General features: G+C 47.0%; 2 protein-coding genes across 7 annotated transcripts in view; both read right to left on the bottom strand.

The window, feature by feature from the left end:
- Positions 1-1,845: 1,845 nt before the first annotated feature.
- MAP6D1 (MAP6 domain containing 1) lies at positions 1,846-9,316 on the bottom strand. 3 transcript variants are annotated; one of them, XR_012379409.1, is made up of 4 exons: positions 8,891-9,316; positions 3,916-4,033; positions 3,168-3,316; positions 1,846-2,513 (listed from the first exon to the last, which is right to left on the bottom strand). XR_012379409.1 is itself a non-coding variant. In XM_025869403.2 (3 exons), the coding sequence occupies exons 1-3, from the start codon at positions 9,265-9,267 to the stop codon at positions 3,236-3,238; spliced, it is 576 nt and encodes a 191-aa protein (XP_025725188.1). In that variant the 5' UTR covers positions 9,268-9,316; the 3' UTR covers positions 1,846-3,235. The 3 variants fall into 3 exon arrangements, 2 of the variants coding, with proteins under 2 accessions (XP_025725188.1, XP_073752627.1); XM_025869403.2 differs by having other exon boundaries at positions 1,846-3,316; XM_073896526.1 differs by lacking the exons at positions 1,846-2,513; positions 3,168-3,316; positions 3,916-4,033 and adding an exon at positions 7,371-8,535.
- A 3,608-nt stretch (positions 9,317-12,924) lies between these two features.
- PARL (presenilin associated rhomboid like) overlaps positions 12,925-27,548 on the bottom strand; it is a 54,416-nt gene continuing 39,792 nt past the window's right edge. For 3 of the 4 annotated variants that reach the window (XM_025877730.2, XM_025877738.2, XM_073896399.1), the window contains 3 exons: positions 17,841-17,942; positions 17,604-17,701; positions 12,925-13,250 (listed from right to left, as the gene is read on the bottom strand). In XM_025877730.2, the coding sequence (XP_025733515.1) occupies positions 13,139-13,250; positions 17,604-17,701; positions 17,841-17,942 (312 nt within the window). In that variant the 3' untranslated portion in view covers positions 12,925-13,138. The remainder of the gene's footprint in view (positions 13,251-17,603; positions 17,702-17,840; positions 17,943-27,548) is intronic. The other variant, XM_073896413.1, reaches the window with a different exon arrangement.

Here is a 27,548-nt window from a genome sequence, read left to right as displayed (position 1 = left end):
GCTGAGATCTGGAAGAAGTTACTCCTGTGCCACAGTCCTGCCGTGACCATCTGCTAGAACAGCTAAAAACAAAAATGACCAAAGATGCAGAAACATTGCAGAAATAACCACTTTTTACAGCCCCCTTAAGACTAAGGGCTTTGAAAGCTTTGGTTCTTCAAAGGCAGGAAGTTCTGCAGGGCAGAGGCATCATGAGAGGGTCCAGGTCCGTAGCCTTCTCGGGACCAGGCTTCGCAGCAGCCTTTAGGGAACTGAAGTGTCCGGAGGAAGAAGAATAGGGGTGGTTGCTTAGGCTCCTTTCCTGAATGTCGACCTCAGCCACAGTTTTGACTGGAGCCACAGGACAGAGATTGATGTCACAGGCAGTTCCTCAGCTGGGGACTCCCTCTGACTGACTGAAGCCTGTGTGAACAGCGCTGGCGGACTTGACCCCACTAAAGGGGAGGTTCCCTGTCTGCCCGGCGTGGGCTGCAGAATCACAGTTTTTCAAAAGCTGCTTTTGGAGTTTGGCCTAAAATCCTGGTTGTTGGTACAGCTAGGAAAGTAGTCCCACTTGCGCTGGGTTTTTCCGAGCTTTGAAGCACCGTGGGGCACAGAGGTGGGACCTTGGTCTCAGTGACTGTGGGGGAGGACTTTGGGGCGCCCCTCCACTTGGGCCTCACGCTGCATCCTCAAGGCGGCTGTTGGCAGGGCTAACAAACACTGGTTGTGGAATCACTGATACCGAACACTTTCTTTTGGCCGAGATTCACTAACAGTTGAACTTTTTATTTTAAAAACATTACTCTTTACAGAATTAATACAAAAATGCTTATTATATAGAAACTTTAGCAAATATAGTAAGGTGTAAAAAATTTAAAGTTACCCGTAATTCCCCTTCCCAAAGATAACCACCATTAGTATGCGCTGCATTTTCCTCTCCGTCTATTTTATATATATGTGTATTACGTATGTGGGTTGGTACCACACACTTGAGACTATTGTCCCATTGCTTTGGAAGGCCACTCCAGTGACATGATGTTAGGCTTTACTAAGACCTAGAGTAGGTGGAAGTTCCTTCTTCAGAACGCCAGTCTCCTAATAAGCCTGGTAAAGAGGATTATTGAGTTGGGGGTTTTGTGGAAAGCTGTCTGTTCTGGTGCATTCCAAAAAGGCTCTTGGGCAAGCAGTCTGCCTTCAGAGACAGGCCAGGTGAGGCAAGGGTGCTCGCACTGCTGAGGTGCCAAGGCTGCTGGGAAAGGCAGGCCTGTGGTATCGGGCTGAGATACAGCCTTTCGGTCTGGTCTGCACGCTGTGGGGGAGGGAAGGGTGACACGGGCAGCGTCTTAAGGGGAGGGACTGTGTCACTGGCATCAGATGGGCCAAAGCTGCAAAGGAGAACAGAGCTGGCTCTCTGGCCTGGGCAGGAAGGGACAACCGTCACGTCTGTGTTCTGTTGGCCATTCACTGTACTAATAAGCACCCTGCCCATAAACAGGAACTCTCTTAGCCACTCTTACTCTGCAGATAAGGAAATGGAAGCTGAAACTGCTCGCAGCTAGTGAGTAGAAAAGTCAGGATTTAAGCCCAAGACTAGCTTCAGAGATGGTCTTTTCACCCTAGCCTTGGGGGTGCAGAGGGGTGGTACACATGAAAGAGGGGAGGTTTGTGTGTCCTGTGACTATTGCATACGACACCAATGTGGGTGGCAGTCCAGAGGGAGAGAGCTTGGGATTTGTCAGCCTCCAAGGGGCAACCAGTAATAGCCTTGATCCACCAAAGTCCAGAGGAGGATAAAGATGTATGAGAAGGTGCTCCAGGTTTATAATTAAAGAAATAAGCTAACAAGAAATTGTAATAGTGCACTTTTGCATTTTAGTAAAATCTAAGATTGTACGGTTCATCGGTTCATTTCCCACAGAATGCACAGCAGCAGGCAGTCTCTTTCCTCTTAGAAACATCTAACAATGAAGTCTGAAATAACAGAACCCTTTGTGTAAGCACATGGTTGGGGTTCTGCCTTTAAAATGGTTCCGAGCATTTGCTTTGCTGCACTGAAGAGGAAGGCTGTGCCAGCCAGAGCCAGCCCTCCGAGGGACCAGCCCCGCTCCACGTCTGAGGGGCTGGGAAACGGCTTAAACGCTCGCCAGACAGCACGCCAGGGCTGCACAGGGAGGAGGCGCCACAGGGAAATCCCTGAGTTTCCTTACCAAGGACTGCCCTTAGCCTGTGCCCCTAATCTCCAAGAGGGGACAGAAACTCCTTCACATGTCTGACCGCCGGCTGTGCAAACGGGGCCAGGCTCGCTTCGTGTGGCCACATGGGCTGCGACTTCCCGGCAAAGGAGGCAGCTTCCTGAAGCCGACAGCTGCCTCCTCACAGTGAGCTCGCCCCACTCTGAGTGACGGAGCAGGGTGGGAGTCATCTAGGTGTAGAGAACGGGCTAAAGTCAGGGAATGAGGCTAAGGCCACTTGGTCCCAAAAGAGCTCCCAGTTCTTTGCCAGTGTGTATGGTGTTCCCTTCTAGTTGTCAACTGTAAGGGAAAAAACTGGAATTAGTAATAAAATGTGGGGCTCAGAAACCTACAGGTGTCATTCATTCAGTACTTAAAGCACTCCACACGAAGCCATTTGTTAAAACACAAGGATAGGGTCACCTGGGCCCTAAATTATGTCTTTGAAATTGAAACCTTATGATTGATACTCTTTGGAAACGACATCCTAGTTACTCGACATCACCATGAGTCACATGCAGGGGATAACCCAAGATTTCTTCAACCTGAATGCGTGGGGCCATTTGTAGGCATCTCCAAGGACAGTCCCTTGGGTTGCCATAGGTTACAAAGTTCTCATGCAGCCTGGGAAGACAGCCAGGTGGACATGACTGGTTCTTTCAAGCACCTGTTATGTCCATATTCCTCAGCCGGCACAGACCGAATCAGTTTACAACAGAATTGATCCTTAAGTTCTTCAGATTTAAAAACTGAAGGGTCACCAAGAGAGGCAATTAAAAAAAGATGTGAAGCCTTCTGTCGTTGAGGAACGAGAGGGTGGTGGAGGCCCAAAGCCGAGCTGGGTGGTGCCAGTGTCCATCCGCGCCAGGCCCACAGCCCCGGGGCGCGGCCGGGGAGGCGTGGCGCCCACGGCCCTTCCCCTCAGACAGCAGAGTGCCAGCCCCAGGATCTCACCCCAGGCCCTGAGCGGCCGAGGACAGCCCCGTCTTGGCGGCGGTGGGTTCTGACTCCGCTGTGGCCGGTCATACGTTGAGGATCCGGGGAGCTGAAGCCTGAAAGATGGCTGATGGGTTAGGGGTGAACTTCTTCCTCCCCTCAGGGGCCTGAAAAATGAAATGTGGCCCCATATCAGTGTGCCTTTCCCTCAACGCTCCCTCCCCACCACCTCTGGCCCCCAGCTCCAGGAAGAAAATTCCTGCCTCCTCTCCTCTTTGTCCTCCAAGAGCTGAGAATGCTGACCTGAAGGGTCCATGGGGGAAACGTGCAGGGGGCCGGCTCACCGCGTTAGGTCAAACACAGCACCTGGACCTTCTGTTCCGCTCCCGGAAGCCTCCTCTGGGTGGACTCAGGAAGCTGAACAGTCCCAACCTCCTTTCCACCTTCTCTCTGACACAAATGCCAGGGACGTGGAAGGCTCATCGTGATGCTCAGCGGTCAAGGGTACGATTGGGATTTAGGAGGGAAAGGGACACCCTGCTCGCCAGAAAGTCGGCACTAGGGAGACGTGATGCCCCCACCTGCCACCGCTCGCCGCCCCCGCTCTCGGCTGAGGGATGCCTGGGTGCTCAGACGCTACTGTCCTTGGCCCTCATGCCATTTTGCATCAGCAAAACCTGACTCTTAGTCCCTAACCTGTCTCCTCCCACACCCTCTGCAGCCGGGAGCCTGGCCCCTGGCCCTGCCGAGCCCGTTTCAGGCTGACCTGGAAGCTGCCCCCAGGGCTGCTGTCCCATCCGGAGCTGTGGGTTGTGAGGACTGTGGTGGGTCTTGCCTTTGTGGATCTCGGCGGCTTCACTCCGGTCCAGGCCTGGAACTCCTGTCTGGAAGAGAGAACACGGTCACCAGCTGGCTCAGGGTCAGTCATCCCTCCTGACTTCAGGGGCCACCGCCATCGTCCTGTGCTTCTGGGAATGTCCTGGCCAATCTCCACTGCTAAAATCCTGCTTTGGATCTAGATGTGAGCACCTGGTACGTGCTGGGCATCGGAAACCAAGTCCCAGCCCTTCCTTCCATGCTCCCCATTTTGTCTCCAGGCCACTCTAAGGGGCCCGAGACACCCAGAACCAGTGCAGGTCAGTCACTTCCAGACCAGGTCACTGGTGGCCTTTACATCCACAGGAGGTGCTGGTTACAACTGAGAAGGAGAAATAAGGTTCGGTATTAGGTTTAGTTTTTAATAACTGGTCTTATGAACTCCTACAAAACAACAGATTGTAGTAACTCTCAAACAGCCACAAGACAGTCTGGCTTCTGCAGGGCACCCCGCACACAGGTGCTCCTGCCTGGATGCGGGAGGGGAGGGGTGGGGGGCGGCTGACTCCCTAGACAGAAGAGCCAAGGCGGGCACAAACCAGCTCCGTGTTCTCAGAGTGCATTTTTTTTTTTTTTAGATTTATGTATGTATTTTTTCTAGAGCGGGGGGAGGCAGAGGGGAGAGAATCTCAAGCAGATTCCTGGCTGAACTCCCCGCTGGGGCGGGGCTCAGGTCTCGAACCCATGACTTTGAGATCATGACCTGAGCTGAAATCAAGAGTTGGACCTTTAACTGACTGAGCCACCCAGGCGCCCCTCAGAGTATATTTTTTGACAAGGATTTAATTCCTCAATTCTGCACACAAAAGAAGACCTATTTCTTTTAATTCTATCAACCCCCATGCTAGACAGTGAGCTAAGGAAGGCGGAGACCTGTCTCCATAGGAGCCCCTGGCCCAGGCAGTGTTCTGTGGAGAAGTGCCCAGGGGGCCAGGGGCAGCGCCCACATGTGGGCTGGACCCATTCTGGTCTCCTCCCACCCACAGTCCTGGCTGGGTTTCAGGCCCAGGCGTCAACAAAGCTGCCTTCTGTCCTTGAGAGCAGCCCAGCTGGGCCCCACTGGGCTGGCCACCGGGGTAGGGAGCAGCTGTGTCTGTCTGTGGTCGGCACTCGGGGGTGCCGGGAGGCGAGCTGGGCCAGGGCCCGAGCAGATCACTTGTGCTTCTGAAGCTGCAAGGTTCCAAGGACCAGCTGCCTGAGCCATCTGCCATTCTGTTTCTCCCGAGGAAGCAGGTCCTCCCTGGGCGTGCCCTTCTGTCCCCAAACTGAGCTGAGCCTTGGGCCTGGCAGCCCAAGCCTGTCGCCCCAGGGTGGCTGCAGGGGTCCCAGCACAGAAAGCGACCAGAGCCAGGAGCTAGAGCGGGGCCCCTGGCCGCTCCTGGGGCAGGGCTGGTGCCGGAGACCAGTGAGGGAAGACTGCAGCCGGGATGGAGAAGGAACCTCAGACCTAGGATCAGCAGGACCCGGTGACTGCTGGGGACAGGAGGAGGGCAGATTTATGGCTCTGGCAAAGAGTATAAGAAAAACACAGGGCAAGCCACATACACCAGGTACCTCCCCTGACCAAGCAGGCTTCCTGTCCGCCTGGTCTGGGCTTCAGCTGGACCCTGTGGGCGGCAGTTCCACCAAGGGCCAGGGGCCACCCGTGGCAATGCCGAGTGCCCTAGGTTCTCAAGGCTTCAAATCCCTTCATTTCTCGAGCCTCAGCTTCCTCATGAAAAGGGCTACTGACCCACGTGCAGGAGGTTAGGATGAACCTTGGTGCCGGGCACTTCAGAGGTCTTCCCTGCCCACCCAGGAAGGAAAGAGAAAGATGACTGAGGAAGGAGGTCTTCTAGAGTGAGTGGAACTAGAACCTGGGCCAAAGGTGCTGAATGGCACCCAGAGAATTCCAGAGGGGAGGCTCTGGGAGCTGCTCAGGAGAGACCAGGGCTGGCTGCGAGAGCAAGAGCCGCTGCGCCCATCTGGCCAAGCAAGTGAGGCCGGTCAGTTTTCACAAGACGAGCGGGGCCTGGCGAGCAGCCACGAGGACTCCAGTGACTTTGGGTTCCCTGGATCTGTTCATTTTTGTTTTGTGAATCTCTTCAAACAGTTTGCTCCGATAACATGCGTCCTACAAGGAGTCAGAATGGAGTTTCCCGCGTCAAGTCCTAGAGCTGGGAGGTGAGGGGTCCCAGAGGTCAGCCGGCATGGAGTTGGCGGAGCCAAGTTCAGCAGCCGTCCTGGGTTCTAGGCCAGAGTTGGGGGTGTGGGGACCCAGGGAGTCAAGCTCTGGCTCTTTCTGTTTTACAGGAAAGGGTCAGAGAGGCCAAGTGACCCACCAAGTTTATACCCCAGGAAACAAGAGCTCCAGTGAGTCCCAGCTCCTGGCCGTAGCTTTCCACCACTGCAGGACACAGCTCAAGAAACGAAGGGGTTGGGGCGCCTGGGTGGCTCAGTTCTTAAGCGTCTGCCTTCGGCTCAGGTCATGATCCCAGGGTCCTGGGATCGAGCCCCACATCAAGCTCCCTGCTCAGCAGGAAGCCTGCTTCTCCCTCTCCCGCTCCCGCTGCTTGCGTTCCCTCTCTCGCTGTGTCTCTCTCTCTGTCAAATAAATAATCTAAAAAAAAAAGAAAGAAAGAAACGAAGGGATTCAGAGGCGGCAGCATCTTAGGGGGTGAGGTCTTGGAGAGAGAATCTATGAGAAGTCCTGAGCCTGGCTTCTGGTACTTGGTAAGCAGAGAATAACAACTTGTACTTTTAGTATCACTGGAGCTGGGAGGGCCCAGCGAGACGTTCAAACCCTCCATCTGCTCAACCCAAGTGAGGGGCCGCTTCTAAAAGCCCCGCCTTTGCTTGAACGTTACCAGTGAGGAGGAGCTCAGCCTCACCCCGGAGGCCACTCACTTCATCATCAGTCCACTGGAATTACTAGAAAGCTCTTCCTTCCCTGAGCTGAAGCTAGCTCTGCGCGGGCTCTGCCTCTGGTCCTGCTCCTGGCCGGGAACATCAGTCATTTGAAGGTACCGCACACCCAGGCCCGCAGGCCTTGCGGACCTCTCCCCACTCAGGCCCCTCCAGCTGGCTCCCTGCCGGCCCGAAACAGCCCGAACAGCCCCAACCCTCCACGGCGGGGTGAGGGCCCCAGCTGGGCTCGGTGTTGGCCCTGCCTGCTGACGTTCCCCTGTGCGTTTTGGCAGCTCAGCTTGAGCACGCATCGGTGAACACAAGACCCATCCTGCAACTACCTTTCCCCCTCAGGTTCCTGAAAAACTGCATGCCCATGAAGGAAGCCTTGGGGAAATGGAACCTTCTACATGTCTTGATAACTACTCCATGGAAATTCTACCTTAATGCAGTTGTTTTTAAAAATAATAAAACTGAGGGGGAAGTTCATACCTTTTTGCTCTAATTCCACAAGTCAGAATTTCTAAAGAAATTGATATACGCAAAGACGGCTGGCTATAAGATGCTCATCACAGAAATTATTTTTTTCCCTTAAAAATGTGTTTTTTTTTAAAGGTAACACGTGAACGTGTTTAAAAAAACAGTTCTTTAGAGTGTGAGACGTCAATCAGTGCCCTTCCACCCCTGGCAGCATCCCTTCCTCCCCACCCCCTTCCTCTCCCCAAAGCTTCCTGTGTTTCCACACATCCATCCAGAGATATCTGTGCTTATTTGAGCAGATACGTGTATATCAATACCCCCTTTTAAAAACACAAACAGCAGACACACTGTTCTGCATTTTGTTTTTTTGACACATACCCATCCAAGATCTTCAGACCTTCCGCTATGAGTACATCATAGGCCTCCCAGTAGCCCATCCTATGTAGAGCTATAATTAACCAGCTACATCAGTAGGACAGTGGGATTGTTTCCATCTTCTGCAGTACAGTGTTGCAACATACCTTATATTCCTTAGCTCCCACCCCACATTCAAGGATACTTGCAAGGAAAACTCCTGGAAATGAAGTACTGGATCAAAAGAAGTGTTTTTAATGGTCCCAAATTAGAAACATCCTAAATATTCAATAATGACAGATTAATAGTTGGATACATATATCAATATATGGACAAATGTATATCCCTAGGATAAAACACTGCACACCTACTAAAATTCGTGTTGTAAAAAAAATATCTAGTAACATGCAGTAATCCAAAATTGATGGAAAATGTGTACAGAATCTAAACCTATAAGAATTACAAATGGATATGAACTCAAAGGTTAAGGATTAGAAAGAACTACCAGTTTGGATGGGGTTAAAGGAATTAATTTGTTGTAATTTCCAGTTTTTCTATGGTGAGTTTATATTACTTTTGTAATAAGACAAAGAAAGCCCTCAGTTGTCCAGGGCCAGAGCTAAGGTGGGGGCAGGGTGGACCCGTAGAGCTCAGTCACTCGGCGACATCCCCAGGGGGCCACCTACTGGGAGCCGCAGCTGGTCCTCACCACCAATGCCTCCACGGAGGGCACCGGGCAGAGCCAGCTCTGGCAGTTGGCCTGCATGCACCCTGCCTTTCGCTAGCCCACCTGGTGGAAGTTAAAGCAGATTTTAACTCAGTTGAAGGCAGGGCTTTCTGGTGAGGCTGCCCGAGAGGGGTAGAGGGGAAGGGGCTGTGAGCAAGGTAGTGAGCTCCCTGTCAGTAGAGGTGCTCTGCTCATTCACTCTGAGGCTGGCCAGGGAACAGCGAAAGCGACACCTCGCAGTGCCCGGGGACCAAAGGGGATGACCTCCGAGGCCGCCTACAGCTCTCCAAGTGGTGTGGGATGGAGGCTCCAGGTGCCTTCTCCCTCCCCACCAAGCTGGTCCTCATGGTTCACGGCCTCTGTTTCCTCCTACCACGGGGTCTCGACTCGACGCGCTCCCCTGCCCGAAGCCCCATACCTGTAAGACGTGGTCACCGCAGCCGAGTCCGCGTCGCCAATGGGGAGCACGTAGACACCCCGGCCAGGGGCCGCGGGGGGCTTGTTCCTGCGGCCGCCCGCACCCGACCCGCGCCCCTGCGGAGCATCTCTGGGCCCCGCGGGCGCCGTCCACACACCGAAGTCCCGCTGGTACTGAGTGAGCGGCACGTCCCGGCCGGGGTCCCGGGCGCCTGCAGGGGACGGGCCCCTGCGGCAAGCGGCGCCGCCTGGGCCGGGCTCCTCGCTCTCGAGGTCCGAGTAGCTGTGCAGGGTCAGCGGCACTGCCACGTCGGAGCGGTCCAGCTGGTTCCAGCGCCGCGCCAGGCAGCAGAGACGGCTGATGCAGGGCCACGCCATGCCGGCCCCCGGTGCCCGCCGCTCGGCTCCCGGCGCTCCGGGCCGCACCGCCCCCGCCCGGCGTCCCCGCCCCCGCGGCCCTCCCCGCGCCGCCGCAGCACCGCCCCCTGGCCTGGGGGAGGCCGTCCGGGGAGGGGGAGGGCTCGGTGCCGGGCCGGCTGGGCCTGGGCTAGCGCGCGCGGGCGGGCGGGCGCAGAGGCCGGGAGGTGGGTGAGGGAGGGCAGAGGCGCCCGGAAACGCCTGCAGACAGTCCCTAGTGTCCAGCTTGAAGGTTTCATAATTTAATCCAAAGTTCCTTTAATGTTGTTTTCTAAATCGGACCTGGTTTCGCCGAGGGCGAGAACCGGCTGGCAACGATGCGGTCGCTGATGGCCCCGGGCCGGCGTGGGCGCAGGCCAACGCTGCCAGGGTGCTGGGGCTCGCAGAGCGGCCGGGGCTGCCGCATTTGAGCTTAGGCTGCGCCGCGCCCGGAGCGGAGGTGCTGCGATGCGGGGGATCTCTGGGCAGACCCGGGGCCATGCTTCCAGAGGACACGTGTTTTAATCAGCCAGTGAGTCACTATTTGCCTTTACGATGCTGAATTTGTAACAACCAATCCAGTTTTCATTGAGAACTGGCATTAGCCCTCAACTGACCTTTCCCTGGGTTCTAAAAATCCCTCATTTTAAAGCATGGCAACAGAGGACTTGGCGTTATAAAGCTGCCGACAAATCTTTGGCCATTGCGTTACAAAAATTCCCTTCCCTCCTGTGCATGCATTCTTTTTTTTATTGCAAAGCTTGGGTAATCCTCCAGGCTAAAGGTCAGTCTGTTTAATGCATGACAGGGCATCAGAAACAACTCCCTGGCCACACTCAAAAGACCCTGAGTATTTGACACATGCCCTCAATGTGCACTGCAGACCAAGGACTAATTAATCACACTACTGAAACAGCATTAATTACCCAGAGCTCCATCTCCAGCATATACTTGGACGGTCTCCAGTCTGTATCTTAGAGGAGAAAACTGCAGTGCAGCCCTGGCCAGTCAGGGTACAGATTCCTCTCCCACACCATACCCTCTCAGCTTCCAGTCATAGCAAAGTGACAGACAGCTGCCCTGGCCAGGCCATGGGCAGGAGGCAGCAGGAGAGAGGCACACTGGGAAGACACTGGGAGGTTACACACCTGCTCTCCCTGGGCCCGGCAAACTTTGTGACCTCTGTGCTCCAGGGCCCTGGGTTAGCCACTTGGGACATTTGCTGACTACAATACTCCATCCTGCAGGAAAAAGAAAAAGGTAGCTCTTTTTATTTCTTCATTCATTAAGCACCAAAGAGCACTTACTGTGCGCCTGGAATAATGCTGGGGAACTCCAGGAGGTTCAGTGTAGTAGGCGCAACAGAACTGGATAAAGCAAGTGAAGTGGGGGGGGGGGGCACCTGTAACAAGGGAGAGTAGTTGGGTCAGGGTGGAAATGCAGGGTAGGGGGTTGGGAGGTTCAGCCAAAGGCATCAGAGGCTGGATCATGGAGAGCCTTGGGAGCCACACTAAATTTAAAAGTTTTTCATGGAGGCCAACAGGGAATGACTGAAGTGTTTTCAGCACTCTGTGGCCATATGAAGACACACAAGGAAATTTTAGAGACCAGCTGGAGAATAGTCTCAACAGTCCAGGTCAGAGACAAGGGGCTGAACTAAGGCACAGGCACTGGGAATGGAAGGGGCACTGGATTCTAGAAATGAAAGAAAGAAATCTAGAATGGCTCCCAAGTTTCTGGCTTCCAATTGGTGAGATTGCTCCTTAAGCTAGGATAGTTGAGGTGCCTATGCAGTGGGGTCCCAGCACCTGAAGCCATACCTGGCGTGCAGTAGATGCATGTACTGAGGACAGAGACAATCCATGGGCCCAGAGCTCAGAAGAAATCCTCATGAAGATAACTGAAGCCAAGGGAGGTAGAGAGAAGACCGCTGCATTCCTGGGGGCACCACACTTAACAGGCCGGTAGAGACGACACGGGCTGAGAGGCACACGAGCTGAGCAGACCATGGCCTTGGGGGGCTCAAGTGTCAGCAGAGAAGCCACAGTGAGAAAACACCCTAGTGGGCAGAGTAGGGACAACTGCCATAGCTATAGAAGGTAAGGCTCATGCTTCCAGGGCTGGGCTCTGAACCTTCACAAGGCCTCTCACGGGGAGAATGGCACTTGCCTGTTCAAAGGTGCCAGCACTGAGAGATGCTATGGACAGAGAAGTGATTTAGGGACTTGACCTTCTAAATGCTCCCTCCCGGGGCGCCTGGGTGGCTCAGTCGTTAAGCGTCTGCCTTCGGCTCAGGTCATGATCCCAGGGTCCCAGGATCGAGCCCCACATCAGGCTCCCTGCTCCGCAGGAAGCCTGCTTCTCCCTCTCCCACTCCCCCTGCCTGTGCTCCCTCTCTCGCTGTGTCTCCGTCAAATAAAAAAATAAAATCTTTAAAAATAAATAAATAAATGCTCCCTCCCTAGCCTTCACAAAGCAGGAAAACATGTCCTGGCCTGCATTTCCAGTCTGCCCACAGCAAGACAGAAATCTCATTTTGGACTCCATACGGAATGTCTACGTGATCTCAGCCTTCCATCCCATGTTTGAGAAATGCTTCTTGCCTCATCTGTGTATCATGGGGTTGTTAGCCTAATATATTCAGAAATGTCAAAGCACAGCAGTGTGACCCTAAGCAGTTCCCACACACAACCACCCTGGTTCCTTACCAGCAAGACGAGGGCTAGGTTAAAAAACAACAAAACAAACAAAACACCTCTCTCCTGGAAGTGACATTAGTCTAGGATAGAATCCTCTCTGCCTGGTAAGAGTAAGTGGTATTTCACACTAGAGAAGATCTGGGGAAAAAGAATATGAAGAACTGTCAAATCCTAGACAATTCCTACGTCCCGGGACGTGCTGCCATTCAGCTCAGCATTGTGAGGTAGGCACAACTCACTCCTTTCCATGAAGCCCAACCCCCTCCAAGACAGATGGCTGCATTCCTCTCCAGGTGCAAGAACCAGTATTACCTCTTGAGGACACCAGACACTGAAACTCTCCTATAAATCATCTCAACAAATACTATTAAGTTCTCAACATGCATTTCTTGGAAATAATTTTCAATCATGAGGGCAAACAAGAATTCTACAGGGAAGCTGTTCTGATGACCACTGCTAGTTCAGCATGATGCTTCAATTCAAAGAATGTACATTTTCAAATGTAAGATGCAATTAGGCTCAGATTCAAGTCTGAATTTATCCAAGGTATTTCCTTCTAACCCTTAAATTAGCTACAAGCTACAATTTTAATCTAGAAAACAAAGCCTAAAAATAGCTTTTTGTACATGCCACTCACTGCCAGAAAACATTACCTTTCTTGGGAAAATTTAGAAAATACTACAGCTGTTATTTTCAGTTCACGCCAGACAGAAGACTTTTTTTTTTTTCTTTTTTACCCGCCAACCAACCAAAGAAAGGGGTAGGTGGGTAAGTAGAGATGCAAGAAGGCCAAAGTACAAAAACAAGCATTTCTGAGTCTCAGGTCTTTCCCTGTGCACTCCCGCCAAGTTCACAGCTCCAACTACATCAAATATAACAACTAACAGCAAGATTCCAGGGCAGCATTAGTGCTCTTCAAAAGGGACACACACCCTCTGTATACAAACTAGAGATAGAAACTTTTATTTCACAACTTTGTCATAATTCACTTTCTAATAAGACATGTACTGGGGACAGAGTTTAAAATACTGGGAAAGCTAGATGCCGGGTGTCTTCCAGACAGGAGCAAAGATGTGGTCACTCCAGGGCCGACATGTTCCTGGGGTTCTCCGGGCAGCATGGGCCACACGCACCAGTCTCATCCAATCCCAGTTTTACTTAGAGCCGCCTCCTTTTTTGGGGCTGTTAGTCCTCATTTCATGCCAAATTTTCACTAGAGGCTCCCTGTTCTTCCAAATGAGTTCATGACCATAAGTAATATACCATCTGGAGAAAAGAAAAACAAACCAGGTTCAACATTCAAACAGTATAACATACAAATGTTAAGTACCATGATGCTATCAAGTTGACATTTAAAAAATTGAATGCCATGGTCATTTACTATCTTGCTTATTAAATGGCTAATTTATTTGATGTAGATCAATGATCCACCTTTAATATGGAGTATGTGAAAAGCCGAAGTGGGACAGACTATGTACAACACACACTACTGTTGATTCACCACTGCAATTAAGCATCAACTCCCTCCCCATTAAGACATGAGGAAACCAAGTCTCAGAGAAAATTTGCTCAGGGACTAACAGCTTCTAAGTGGTCGGTCAATGACTCACCTGAAGGTCAGACAGATTCTAAGCCTGGTCTCTCTTTACTACATTAAATGTAAGAAATGTCAGTATTCGAGGTCACTGATGATGGCTTCAATAGTTTTTTTTTTTTTTTTTTAAAGATTTTATTTGAGAGAGCATGAGAGAGCACAAGTAGGGGAGGGGCAGAGGAAGAAGCAGGCTCCCCACTGAGCACGCGGGGCTCCATCCCAGGACCGTGGGATCAGGACCTGAGCCGAAGGCAGACGTTTAACCCGACTGAGCCACCCAGGTGCCTTAATGCGCTTCAATAGTTTAAATGCTTCTCCTCATCTTCCACCTGCTACACAAAGGGTCATATGCTGATCTAAATTTTGCCCATCTTTTTAAAATAAAATATAGTTCCAATCCCCATTCTGCTGTTTAAAACTGCCTAAAAGCAGCCTGAAGCAATGAGCTGAGGAAGCTGCAGCACCGAGAGGTTTAGTAATTTACCCTGCCCAAAGCTGCACAACTAGGGATCACCAGAAAGGACACTAGAACCAAAATCTGACTCTGAAAGCTGTGCCCTCACCACCACTGCAGCATCTACTGAGCATCTAAGTTGAAGAACACACAGCTGAGTGACCAATGAGCAGGGCCTGCCTTTAGAAGCCCATAGGCCTAGGTACTACAAGACCAGAAGCTCTACCTGAGGGAGGCATAGTCTTAGCAGAACTCAGGGGCACCTCCACCACCTCCTCTCCTGGGCTGGGGGAAAGCTGAGAGGGCTTCCTGGAGGAGGTGGGGTTGATTTGGAATGGCCATTACTGAAAGTTGCTATGACTGAAACCTTTATTTTTGCCCTGGTTTGCCCAGATTTCATGTTCCCTGAGGCAGAGACCAGACTGTGTTAATCTTTGCATCTCCCCAGACACCTAACTGAAAAAATGCTCTATTTAAATGGCTTAGATTTTGGGTGCCTGGGTGGCTCAGTTGGGTTAAGCGGCTGCCTTTGGTTCGGTCATGATCTCAAGGCCTGGGATCGAGCCCTACATCGGGCGCCCTGCTCAGCGGGAGTCTGCTTCTCCCTCTCCCTCTGCCCGCTGCTCTGCCTGCTTGTGCTGTCAAATAAATAAATAAAACTATTTAAAAATAATAATAAATCAGTGGCTTAGATCAGTATCAAAATATCAGTTTAATGTTTCAATTTTTATGTTCTGAATGTTTATTATAAAGTACTGAATTTTTTTTATAGAATTTTTTTTGAAAGATTTTATTTATTTGAGAGAGAGAATGAAATACAGCATGAGAGGGGGGAGGGTCAGAGGGAGAAGCAGACTCCCTGCTGAGCAGGGAGCCCGATGTGGGACTCGATCCCAGGACTTCAGGATCATGACCTGAGCCGAAGATAGTCACTTAACCAACTGAGCCACCCAGGTGCCCCAGTACTGAATCTTTTTTAATTTTTATTTATTTATTTATTTATTTATTTATTTATTTAAAGATTTTATTTATTTATTTGACAGAGAGAGCAAAAGAGCACAAGCAGGGAGAGCAGAAGAAGGAGAGGAAGAAGCAGGTCCCTTTCCGAGCAGGGAGCCTGATGCGGGACTCGATCCCAGGACCCTGGGATCATGACCTGAGCCGAAGGCAGATGCTTAACCATCTGAGCCACCCAGGCGCCCCTGAATCTTTTTTTTAAAGTACTTGAATCTTAATATTCACTATAGTTTTAAAATGGTCATGAAAATAGTCACCATTAAAATGTTGAAAAACAATAAATTTACAGGAAAAAAAAAGACATTAAAAAAACATGCAGATAAAAAGGCATGTTACAAAATTCTTTTGGGCTTAGTCAAATTTTATGGTGAACTCAGAACAAGAGAAAAAGGATCACCTAAGATTCAAATGCAACTGTAAAACTCTTGCAAGAAATGAGTCACTTGTCAGGAGCTCTCCATTTATAAAGTGTCTTCCCAAATCTTTGTAACCCTCTTATTTCAAGCAAAGAGTCAAATACTTTAATATTACAGGTAAACTGTTCTGATTATACTTGGAAGTTCAAATATAATTGGTCATTTGCCCAAATTAAAATTAGGAAGACACTTTAAAGTGACCCATTTCTAAGTTTTTGGTTTGTTTTGCAGCAGCTGTACAGCCCAGTACTCACTCAAACTCAGTTCTGCAAGGACTAGCTGTGTGACTTCCAACAGTTCCCTTCTTTAAAGCAGTTTTGGGGGCGCCTGGGCAGCTCAGTCGTTGAGCGTCTGCCTTCGGCTCAGGTCATGGTCCCAGGGTCCTGGGATCAAGCCCCGCATCGGGCTCCCTGCTCCCCAGGGAGCCTGCTTCTCCCTCTCCCACTCCCCCTGCTTGTTTTCCCTCTCTCGCTGTCAAATAAATATAGTCTTTGAAACAATAAAATAAAGCAGTTTCTTTTCTGTAAAATGGAATACCTCACAGGATCTAAGAGTATTAAATCAGTTCTTAGCTTGGGCACACAGCAAGTATTCAATATATGTCAGTGATTATTATTGCAAAAGTACAAGGCGAGGGACACAGAGTCAAGGAAATATGCAGGAGAACACTAATGGAATCTTGACCATCAGTACCGATTTCTAAATCTTTAGCTTTATTAATTGAATTAAAGATGTTGGAAAAGATGAATTCTGGATGTTGACTGAGATCTAGTAAATGAAAGGAGTTGAAATTAGAAACAGCAAAGACAAAGGATTCCTTTGCCTTTCAGATCCTGTACTTTAAAATACATTTGATCCAATGATTTTCAAAATGGAAAAGGTCATCTAATTATAGTTCAGAAGAATAAAAACCTGCTGGGGAGAAGATCCTTTAAGTAGCCATGGGAGGATCCAGAGAGATAAATTTAGAGTTCATAAAACAGAACCCTTTTTCCTAAGTCTTTATGTTTCTCACACTGTAATATCAGGTCAGTTTCTACTATTTATAATGTGCTGCTGTTAAAGCCGGAATTCACATATGCGATTCTTTAATCATCACTGAAAATTATAAATGGCATAATGGCATTTACTTCAACCGCCTACTGGGCAAAACTGCTCCACTCAGAATAGATTTTTCTTTTTTTAATTAAAAAACTTCAGTTTTCCATTGTCATGAAACAAAGTAAAAACCAAGTAAGTGCCACAAAAAGCAACATTTATGCAGGAAAAGACAGTCCAACAGGGGATCCAGTACATCATATAGGCAATGACTCTACTGAAGGGACTCTCATGGTCAGAGAGGCTCCAGGAGTCCTGAGGAAGTTGTGAGAGTCGCCCCAGCGCTACTACGTTTTAGGCAAAATTCCATTGTGTAACACACAAACAGAAGATCTTGTGAACACTATGCTATTGTACTCAATATGGTGTGATGGAGGTGGGAAGGACTTTGGATCTGGGTTTAAATCTTTGCTCTGCTCCTAGCTGTCTGACCTGGGGAAGATACTTTTGAGCCTGTTTCCCCATCAGTACAATTGAAGTAGTAAGAGTAGAATGGAAACCACTAGCTCAAAGCCTGCCACATAACAGATGCGCAGTAAGTGGTCAACACTGGTTTATGATCCCCAGCCTCTATTTGTTCAGATAGCATACACCTGGACACTTGTCCCAGGCAGAGTGTCCACTCTGTGTCTGCCCAGCACTGGTGAAAGGGAGGTGGGAGGTGAGTGGTGGCAGGAGAGAAGAGGCCTGAGAGCAGGGAAAGGAGAGACCAGCGCACACTGCGGGTGGGGAACAGTATCCCAACAGGGGCCAGGAACCCTGACAGCTCCTGAGTTGGGGTGAGCGGAGGTGAACGGTAAGGTAAAGGCACACTGTCTCTACAAATGACCGAGGCTGGGGCAGGACTGCTATTCTTCCCCTTCCACCTCGCATGGTGAAACTGGGCCAGGCCAAAGCCAACTGTGTGCAAGTTTTCTCCCCCCCCCAACCCCACCCCTGCTCCCATCCCAGAGTTAACTGCCTTGCTCTGCCTTCCTCAGGTGGGCGGGGAGGGGGGGGCCCAAGAAGGCAGCGTAGCAGTCAGTTACGCTCAAACTTACATTCCAAAAAGCGCTCCCCCAAGATGTGCCGCATGATCAAAAAATTTCCATCCCAGGACCATTCCTGCTGTATCCATGGCAATAATGGCTTTTAGGGCCTGAAAGCCAGCAAAAGAGAACAGAACTGGTACAACTTTGATTCCTCCAGCACTGACATTTCTAATTTAAGGGCAAGAATTCAGTTAATGTAAAAATATCACTACTGTCCCCAGTACTTCACTTCATAAAAATACTCACATTCCCTGCTGTGAATGTGAACATTGGAAGGAAGATAATGGCGAGCCTCCCTTCCGGGATCTTCGTGCAGACAGCAGCAAGCACGGTCATGATCGCGCCTGACTGCAAATGAACACACGTGAACATGTGAAACTCAATGTGCAACTGTTCAGTGACTACAATAATACTTTTCCCACAAAATTTATAAGCCACACATTTCTAGAGTGAGCACAAAGCCTAAAAGCTTTCAGTTATTAACGCAGAAAATAACAAGCAAAGGGGCTGCAAGTCCACTGCACGGTAACCATCTGGACAGAATAAGATGTGCAACAACCAGCATGTGAGTGCTTAATGAACTTCAGGGTTTCATTTAATGACTGAAAAGAAATTCTCAAATTTCCACAAAGCCACTTCATCCAGAGCGTGACATGAATTTGCCCAAAGAAACCCACATGCACGAACCTTTTCCAAGTATGCTTTATCTTAAAAAAAAAAAAAAAAATCACATGAAATTTGCACCCTACTTCATAATAAAACTATTGAAGGTGAGTATATAAAAAACCATTTTCTTTAAAACCTTTGAGCAAAGGTTCTGCTCCAGGAAAGCGTGCCATGTCTATCCCATGGCTCTGCATGACCCACCCATCACTGCATCCTCCCGGGGACACACATGCATCAGCCTGCCTCAGAAGCACTTCTCCCAACAACCTCATATTAGAGAATAAAAATCTAAATGTCAGGGTGCCTGGGGCTGGCTCAGTCAGTAAAGCATGCAACTCTTGATCTCAGGGTCGTGAGTTCAAGCCCCAGGTTCGGCCTAGAGTCTACTTTAAAAACAAAAAACCAAGGGGACGGAGCAAGATGGGAGAGGAGTAGGAGACCTGAATTTCGTTTGGTCTCAGGAATTCAGCTGGATAGGGATCAAACCATTCTGAACACTTACAAACTCAACAGGAGATCGAAGAAAAGAATAGCAACAACTCTCTGAACAGAAAAGCGACCACTTTCTGGAAGGTAGGACGTGTGGAGAAGTGAATCTGAGGCGATATTCGGGAGGATAGACGGCGGGGGAGGGGGCCTCCGCCGGCCGCTTCTGGCAAGTGATAGAGCCGTGGAGCGCAAAATCGGAACTTTTAGAAGTCGGCTCCGCTGAGGGACGTCGCTCCAGTGGCTAAGCGGGGGGTGGAACCCTAGCGGGACAGTGTGGTCTCAAGACCCTTGGGGGTCACCGAAAGACCGGGGGTGCCTGAGTGCAGCAGAGCTCCTGGGTATCACAGCGGGGAAGCCGGCTGCAGAGACCGAGCTGAGGCGCAGGCTCTCAGCTCAGGGTTGCCATAAACTGTGATTGGTGACAGTCGGGCCACTGCTTGGCCAGCAGGGACCCAACAAGTGGCAGAGCCGGGGAGACTCCCCTTCCTCCCCTGGGAGGAGCGGCGCGAGAGCGCACCGCAGGGATCTGCTGGGTTTGGAGACTCCACACGGGGTCGTGTGCTAGAGACAGAAACGCTCGGTCACAGGCCGGGTGAGCACGGAGTGCGCGGGAGACCTGGAGACGGGAGTGACTGCTTTTCTCTGGGGGCGCACTGAGGAGTGGCGCCCCAAGTTCTAGGCTCCTCCAGGCGCAGATTGGGAGGCCGCCATTTTCACTCTCGTCCTCCAAAGCTGTACAGAGAGCTTGTGGGGGGAAAAAAAGCTCCTGAGAGCAAACCTGAGCAGATTGCTTAGCCCGGCCCAGCAAGGGCGGGGCAATTCCGCCTCCCGCAAAGACATTTGGGAACCACGGCAACAGGCCCCTCCCCCAGAAGATCACCACGAACAGCCAGCAAGCCAAGACCAAGTTTACTGATCAATGAGAACGGGAGAACTCCAGCGCTAGGGGAATACTGCACATAGAATTCATGGCTTTTTTTTACCATGATTCATTAGTCCTTCAAAGTTAATTTTTTTTAATTTTTTGAATTTTTCTTTTTCCCTTTTTCAACCAACATCAATCCCTTTTTTAAAAAAATTTTATTTTTCATTTTTAGAGTCATATTCTATCCCTTCGTAGTTACCCTTATTTTTGGCATATATATATATATATAAGTTGTTCTCTCTTTAAAATTTTGAGATACATTTTCTTCCAACATATCAAAATATACCCTAAATCTCTACTGTATGGCTTTGTTCTACTCTCCTGCCTGATCACATTCTCTCCTTTTTTTTAATCCTCTTCTTTTTTCAAACACCTTATCAATTCCTTTTTAAAAATTTTTTTATAATTTTCATCTTTACAGTCATATTCCATCCCTTCATCGTATCAACCCTTATTTTGTACATATTTAAGTCTTTCTTTCTTTAAAATTTTAGGAGGCATATTCTTCTAACGGACCAAAAAACACCCAAAATCTAGTGTGTGGCACTGATCTATGCACCAGCCTGATCATATTTGATCATATTCTGGTTTTTTTGTTTTGTTTTATCTTTTTCTTTTTCCTTTTTTTTTCTCTTTCTTTCCCTTTCTTTTCCCCTGGTTTCAGGTCTTTTCTGATTTGTTTAGAGTATATTTTCTGAGGACGTTGTTAACCTGTTAGCATTTTGTTCTCTCATTCATCTATTCTCTAGACAAAATGCCAAGATGAAAAAAATCACCTCAAGAAAAAAAACAAGAGGCAGTACCATCTGCCAGGGACCTACTCAATACGGACATTAGTACGATGTTGGATGTAGAGTTCAGAATCATGATTTTAAAGATACTACCTGGGCTTGAAGAAAGCATGGAAGTTGTTAGAGAAACGCTTTCTGGAGAAATAAAAGAACTAAAATCTAACCAAGTCGAAATCAAAAAGGCTATTAATGAGGTGCAATAAAAAATGGGGCCACTAACTGCTAGGATAAATGAGGCAGAAGAGAGAATCAGCAATACAGAAGACCAAATGATGGAAAATAAAGAAGCTGAGAAAAAGAGAGATAAACAACTACTGGATCACGAGGGCAGAATTTGAGAGATAAGCGATACGATAAGACGAAACAACATTAGAATAATTGGGATCCCAGAAGAAGGAGAGAGAGGGGCAGAAGGTATATTGGAGCAAATTATAGCAGAGAACTTCCCTAATGTGGGGAGGGAAACAGGCATCAAAATCGAGGAGGCACAGAGAACCCCTCTCAAAATCAATAAAAATAAGTCAACACCCCGACATCTAATAGTAAAACTTACGAGTCTCAGAGACAAAGAGAAAATCCTGAAAGCAGCCCGGGAGAAGAGATATGTAACCTATAATGGTAGAAACATTAGCTTGGCAACAGACCTATCCACAGAGACCTGGCAGGCCAGAAAGGACTGGCATGATATATTCAGAGCACTAAACAAGAAAAATATGCAGCCAAGAATACTATATCCAGCTAGGCTGTCACTGAAAATAGAAGGAGAGATAAAAAGCTTCCAGGACAAACAAAAACTAAAGGAATTTGCAAACACAAAACCAGCCCTACAAGAAATATTGAAAAGGGTCCTCTAAGCAAAGAGAGAGCCTAAAAGCAGCATAGACCAGAAAGGAACACAGACAATATACAGTAACAGTCACCTTACAGGCAATACAATGGCACTAAATTCATATCTTTCAATAGTTACCCTGAATGTAAATGGGCTAAATGCCCCAATCAAAAGACACAAGCTATCAGATTGGATTAAAAAACAAGACCCATCGATATGCTGTCTGCAAGAGACTCATTTTAGACCCAAAGACACCCCCACATTGAAAGTGAGAGGGTGGAAAACCATTTACCATGCTAATGGACACCAAAAGAAAGCTGGGGTGGCAATCCTTATATCAGACAAATCAGATTTTAAAACAAAGACTGTAATAAAGGATGAGGAAGGACACTATATCCTACTTAAACAGTCTATCCAACAAGATCTAACAATTGTAAATATCTATGCCCCTAACATGGAAGCAGCCAATTACATAAGGCAATTAATAACAAAAGCAAAGAAACACACTGACAACAATACAATAATAGTGGGGGACTTTAACACCCCCCTGACTGAAATGGACAGATCATCTAAGCAAAAGATCAACAAGGAAATAAAGACTTTAAATGACACACTGGACCAAATGGACTTCACAGACATATTCAGATCATTCCATCCCAAAAGCAAGGAATACACATTCTTCTCTAGTGCCCATGGAACATTCTCCAGAATAGATCACATCCTAGGTCACAAATCAGGTCTCAACCGGTACCAAAATATTGGGATCATTCCCTGCATATTTTCAGACCACAATACTTTGAAACTAGAACTCAATCACAAGAGGAAAGTCAGAAAGCACTCAAATACATGGAGGCTAAAGAGCATCCTACTAAAGAATGAATGGGTCAACCAGGAAATTAAAGAAGAATTAAAAAAATTCATGGAAACCAATGAAAATGAAAACACAACTCTTCAAAATCTTTGGGATGCAGCAAAGGCAGTCCTAAGAGGAAAGTATACAGCAATACAATCCTTTCTCAAGAAACAAGAAAGGTCTCAAATACACAACCTAACCCTACACCTAAAGGAGCTAGAGAAAAAAACAGCAAATAAAGCCTAAACCCAGCAGGAGAAGAGAAATCATAAAGATCAGAGCAGAAATCAATGAAATAGACACCAAAAGAACAGAACAGATCAACGAAACTAGGAGCTGGTTCTTTGAAAGAATTAACAAGATTGATATACCCTTGGCCAGACTTATCAAAAAGAAAAGAGAAATGACCCAAATCAACAAAATCATGAATGAAAGAGGAGATCACAACCAACACCAAAAGAAATACAAACAATTATAAGAACATATTATGAGCAACTCTATGCCAGCAAATTAGATAACCTGGAGGAAATGGATGCATTCCTAGAGATGTACCAGGGAGAAATAGAAAACCTGAACAACCTATAACCACTAAGGAAATTGAAGCAGTCATCAAAAATCTCCCAACAAACAAAAGCCCAGGGCCAGATGGCTTCCCAGGGGAATTCTACCAAACATTTCAAGAAGAATTAATACCTATTCTTCTGAAACTGTTCCAAAAAATAGAAATGGAAGGAAAACTTCCAAACTCATTTTATGTGGCCACCATTACTTTAATCCCAAAACCAGACAAAGACCCCATCAAAAAGGAGAATTACAGAACAATATCCTTGATGAACATGGATGCAGAAATTCTCACCAAAATACTAGCCAATAGGATCCAACAGTACATTAAAAGGATTATTCACCATGACCAAGTGGGATTTATCCCTGAGCTGCAAGGTTGGTTCAACATCCGCCAATCAATCAACGTGATACAATACATTAACAAAAGAAAGAACAAGAATCATATGATCCTCTCAACAGATGCAGAAAAAGCATTTGACAAAGTACAGCATCCTTTCTTGATCAAAACTCTTCAGAGTGTAGGGATAGAGGGTACATACCTCAATATCATAAAAGCCATCTATGAAAAACCTACAGCGAATATCATTCTCAATGGGGAAAAACTGAGAGCTTTCCCCCTAAGGTTGGGAACGTGGCAGGGATGTCCATTATCACCACTGCTATTCAACATAGTATTAGAAGTCCTAGCCACAGCAATCAGACAACAAAAAGAAATCAAAGGCATCCAAATCAGCAAAGAGAAGTCAAACTCTCACTCTTTGCAGATATGATACTTTATGTGGAAAACCCAAAAGACTCCACCCCAAAACTGCTAGAACTCATACAGGAATTCATAAAGTGGCAGGATATAAAATCAATGCACAGAAATCAGTGGCATTCCTATACACCACCACCAAGACAGAAGAGAGAGAAATTAAGGAGTCGATCCCATTTACAATTGCACCCAAAACCATAAGATACGTAGGAATAAATCTAACCAAAGAGGCAAAGGATCTGTACTCAGAAAACTATAAAATACTCATGAAAGAAATTGAGGAAGACACAAAGAAATGGAAAAACGTTCCATGCTCATGGATTGGAAGAACAAACATTGTGAAGATGTCAATGCTACCTAGAGCAATCTACACATTCAATGCAATCCCCATCAAAATACCATCCACTTTTTTCAAAGAAATGGAACAAATAATCCTAAAATTTGTATGGAAGCAGAAAAGACCCCGAATAGCCAGAGGAATGTTGAAAAGGAAAAGCAAAGCTGGCGGCATCACAATTACGGACTTCTAGCTCTATTACAAAGCTGTCATCATCAAGACAGTATGGTACTGGCCCAGAAACAGACACATAGATCAATGGAACAGAATAGAGAGCCCAGAAATGGACCCTCAACTCTATGGTCAACTGATCTTTGACAAAGCAGGAAAGAATGTCCAACGGAAAAAAGACAGTCTCTTCAACAAATGGTCTTGGGAAAATTGGACAGCCACATGCAGAAGAATGAAACTGGACCACTTCCTTACACCACACACAAAAATAGACTCCAAATGGTTGAAAGACCTAAATGTGTCCATCAAAATCCTAAAGGAGAACACAGGCAGCAACCTCTTCGACCTCAGCCGCAGCAACTTCTTCCTAGAAACATCGCCAAAGACAAGGGAAGCAAGGGTAAAAATGAACTATTGGGATTTCATCAAGATAAAAAGCTTTTGCACAGCAAAAGAAACAGTCCACAAAACCAAAAGACAACCGACAGAATGGGAGAAAATATTTGCAAATGACATATCAGATAAAGGGCCAGTATCCAAAATCTATAAAGAACTTATCAAACTCAACACCCAAAGAACAAATAATCCAATCAAGAAATGAGCAGAAGACATGAACAGACATTTTTCCAAAGAAGACATCCAAATGGCCTACAGACACATGAAAAAGTGCTCAACATCGCTCGGCATCAGGGAAATTCAAATAAAAACCTCAATGAGATACCACCTCACACCAGTCAGAATGGCTAAAATTAACAAGTCAGGAAATGACAGATGTCGGCGGGGATGTGGAGAAAGGGGAACCCTCCTACACTGTTGGTGGGAATGCAAGCTGGTGCAAGTACTCTGGAAGTATGAAGGTTCCTCAAAAAGTTGAAAAGAGAGCTACCCTACGATCCAGCAATTGCACTACTGGGTATTTACCCCAAAGATACAAATGTAGGGATACGAAGGGGTACGTGCACCCCAATGTTTATAGCAGCAATGTCCACAATAGCCAAACTGTGGAAAGAGCCAAGATGTCCATCGACAGATGAACGGATAAAGAAGATGTGGTATATATACACAATATACACAATGGAATATTATGCAGCCATCAAAAGGAAAGAGATCTTGCCATTTGCAACGACGTGGATGGAACTGGAGGGTGTTATGCAACTGGAGGGTGTTATGCTGAGTGAAATAAGTCAATCAGAGAAAGACACGTATCATATGACCTCGTTGATATGAGGAATTTTTAACCTCAAGAAACAAACTGAGGGTTGCTGGAGTGGTGGGGGGATGGGAGGGATGGGGTGGCTAGGTGACAGACATTTGGGAGGGTATGTGCTATGGCGAGTGCTGTGAATTGTGCAAGACTGTTGAATCACAGATCTGTACCTCTGAAACAAATAATGCAATATATGTTAAGAAAAAAGAAAGAAGAAGAAGATAGCAGGAGGGGAAGAATGAAGGGGGTTAAATTGGAGGGGGAGACGAACCATGAGAGATGATGGACTCTGAAAAACAAACTGAGGGTTCTAGAGGGGAGGGGTGTGGGGGGATGGGTTAGCCTGGTGACGGGTATTAAAGAGGGCACATTCTGTGTAAAGCACTGGGTGTTATGCACAAACAAGGAATCATGGAACAGTACATCAAAAAAAAAAAACAGAACTCTAAATGTCACAACCTTATGATCAATAAGTCAACCATTTCTTGTTATAGTTGAAATTCTTGTTGTAGTTGAAATTATAATGGCTGTATTTTTTTTAAATCATTAGTTTTTCCAGGTTGGTATATAACCTTCATAACTTAAATGTATAATGGCTATGAAATATCTTCTGGATAAATAATGCTAATTTAACTAAACTCTTAATATTAGACACGTTCCCATTTCCTCTAAATGGTAGAATACTTGAGAAATTAGATCATAATCCCTAGGTTCACATTAAATCTCACAATAGTCATTCATCCAAATACTTGAGGCCTACTTTGTATCAGGCACTATGTTAGATGGTGGGGGTACAGAGGGGAACAAAACCAGCAGTCCCTTCCTTAATGGAGCTTACAGAGGGGCAGTAGTAAAAAGAAAATATGATCAGCTATGATGGGGAAGTAGGGCATACTGTGGCAGCACGTGGAAGGGAGAGCTGATGTAAGCTCAGGGGTCGTTAAGTGACATCAAATTTTGCATGGAAGGGTTACCAGGCACTGGCCAATCTTTAGAAGGGCAGAAGATGAGAAGAGTGTTCCAGGCAGAAAACCAGCTTGAACCAAGCCTGGAGATCAGAGAGTATGGTGAGGGGGGAAAATGCAAAGAAGCTGAGTGCAGCTGGAGGCTAAGGGGAGAGCAAAGGAGGCCAGCGCTTTAACTTCACTCTTCTGCCAAAGTTCTCAGTTCTAGTCACTTATTAAAAATAATAAAACTCTGGGGCACCTGGCTCACTCAGTTGGTAGAGCATGTGACTCAATCTTAGGGTTGAGTTCAAGCCCCACGTTGGGTGTAGCGATTACTTAAAAATCTTTAAAAAAATAAAAAATAAATATAATAAATAATAATAAAACTTCCGTGAGGGACATTCTACAAAATATATTCCCACTATTCTTCAAAAGTATCAAAGTCATGAAAGACAAGGAAAGACCGAGAAACCATCACAGACTGGAGGATACTAAAAAGACATGATAATTAAATGCAATGTAGTATCCTGGGGAAAAAAAAAAAGAACACCATGGGGAAATTGGAAATCCAAATATAGTCTGCAGTTTAACAATGCTCTACCAATGTTAATTTTTTAGTTTGGTAAGTTATGGTTATAGAAGATGTTAACATTAGGAAAAACTAATGAGATGTACACCTTCACTCTTTTAACAACCATCAGAGCAAAAACTGATTCAAGCCAGAATAATCAATGGATGCTATTTAAGGGGGGGTGAGGAAGTTGACAAACAAGAAATCCTGATACTTACATAAATCCCAAAAGCACCTTCTCACAAATTACACATTAATTTTAAAAGGTAAACAGTAACTTTACAGTAGAGAAGCTGGATAACAACAGTCAACAAATGGACAATAAGGGACAAATGGGCATTATGTGCCTCCAGTTGTGGTACCCGAGGGCGTAACACCACTCGTGTAGCATTCCAACCAAAAAACACACCATCAGCATCTCATCATGAGGAAATGTGACAAACCCAGTTGATGGACATTTTATTAAATAACTGACCTGTATTGTTCAAAACTGTTATTGACATGGGAAAAAAAAAAAGGGCTGACCAAAAGCAACAAGCAGGACTACATCAAACCCAAAACCTTCTGTACAGCAAAGGAAACTGTCAACAAAATGAAAAGGCAACCTTCCAAATGCAAGAAAATATTTGCAAATTATATCCGGTAAGGGATTAATTTCTGAAATAAAGAATTCATATAACTCAATAGCAAAAAAACACGATCCAATTTAAAAAGGGAAGATCTGCAGACATTTTTCCAAAGAAGACATTTAGATGGTCAGCAGACACATGAAAAGGTGCTCAGTATCACTAATCATCAGGGAAATAAAAATCAAAATCACAATGAGGTATCACTTCACACTTGTTAGAAT

This window comes from Callorhinus ursinus, unplaced genomic scaffold (assembly GCF_003265705.2).
Source record: "Callorhinus ursinus isolate GAN/ISIS: 27379988/994484 unplaced genomic scaffold, GSC_fseal_2.0 scaffold1, whole genome shotgun sequence".
Classification (NCBI taxonomy): Eukaryota; Metazoa; Chordata; class Mammalia; order Carnivora; family Otariidae; genus Callorhinus; species Callorhinus ursinus.
Note: the sequence above shows the minus strand (reverse complement) of the source record. Positions and strands in the feature narration are given on the sequence as shown.

Bases quoted from the DNA above. Each gene is read 5' to 3' on its own strand.
- MAP6D1 (XM_025869403.2), bottom strand. From the start codon at position 9,267: ATGGCGTGGCCCTGCATCAGCCGTCTCTGCTGCCTGGCGCGGCGCTGG. The intron at 4,034-8,890 runs GTATGGGGCTTC...TCTCTCTTCCAG, and splicing joins GCGGTGACCACGTCTTACAG to ACAGGAGTTCCAGGCCTGGA. The intron at 3,317-3,915 runs GTCAGCCTGAAA...TTCATTTTTCAG, and splicing joins GCCCTGGGGGCAGCTTCCAG to GCCCCTGAGGGGAGGAAGAA.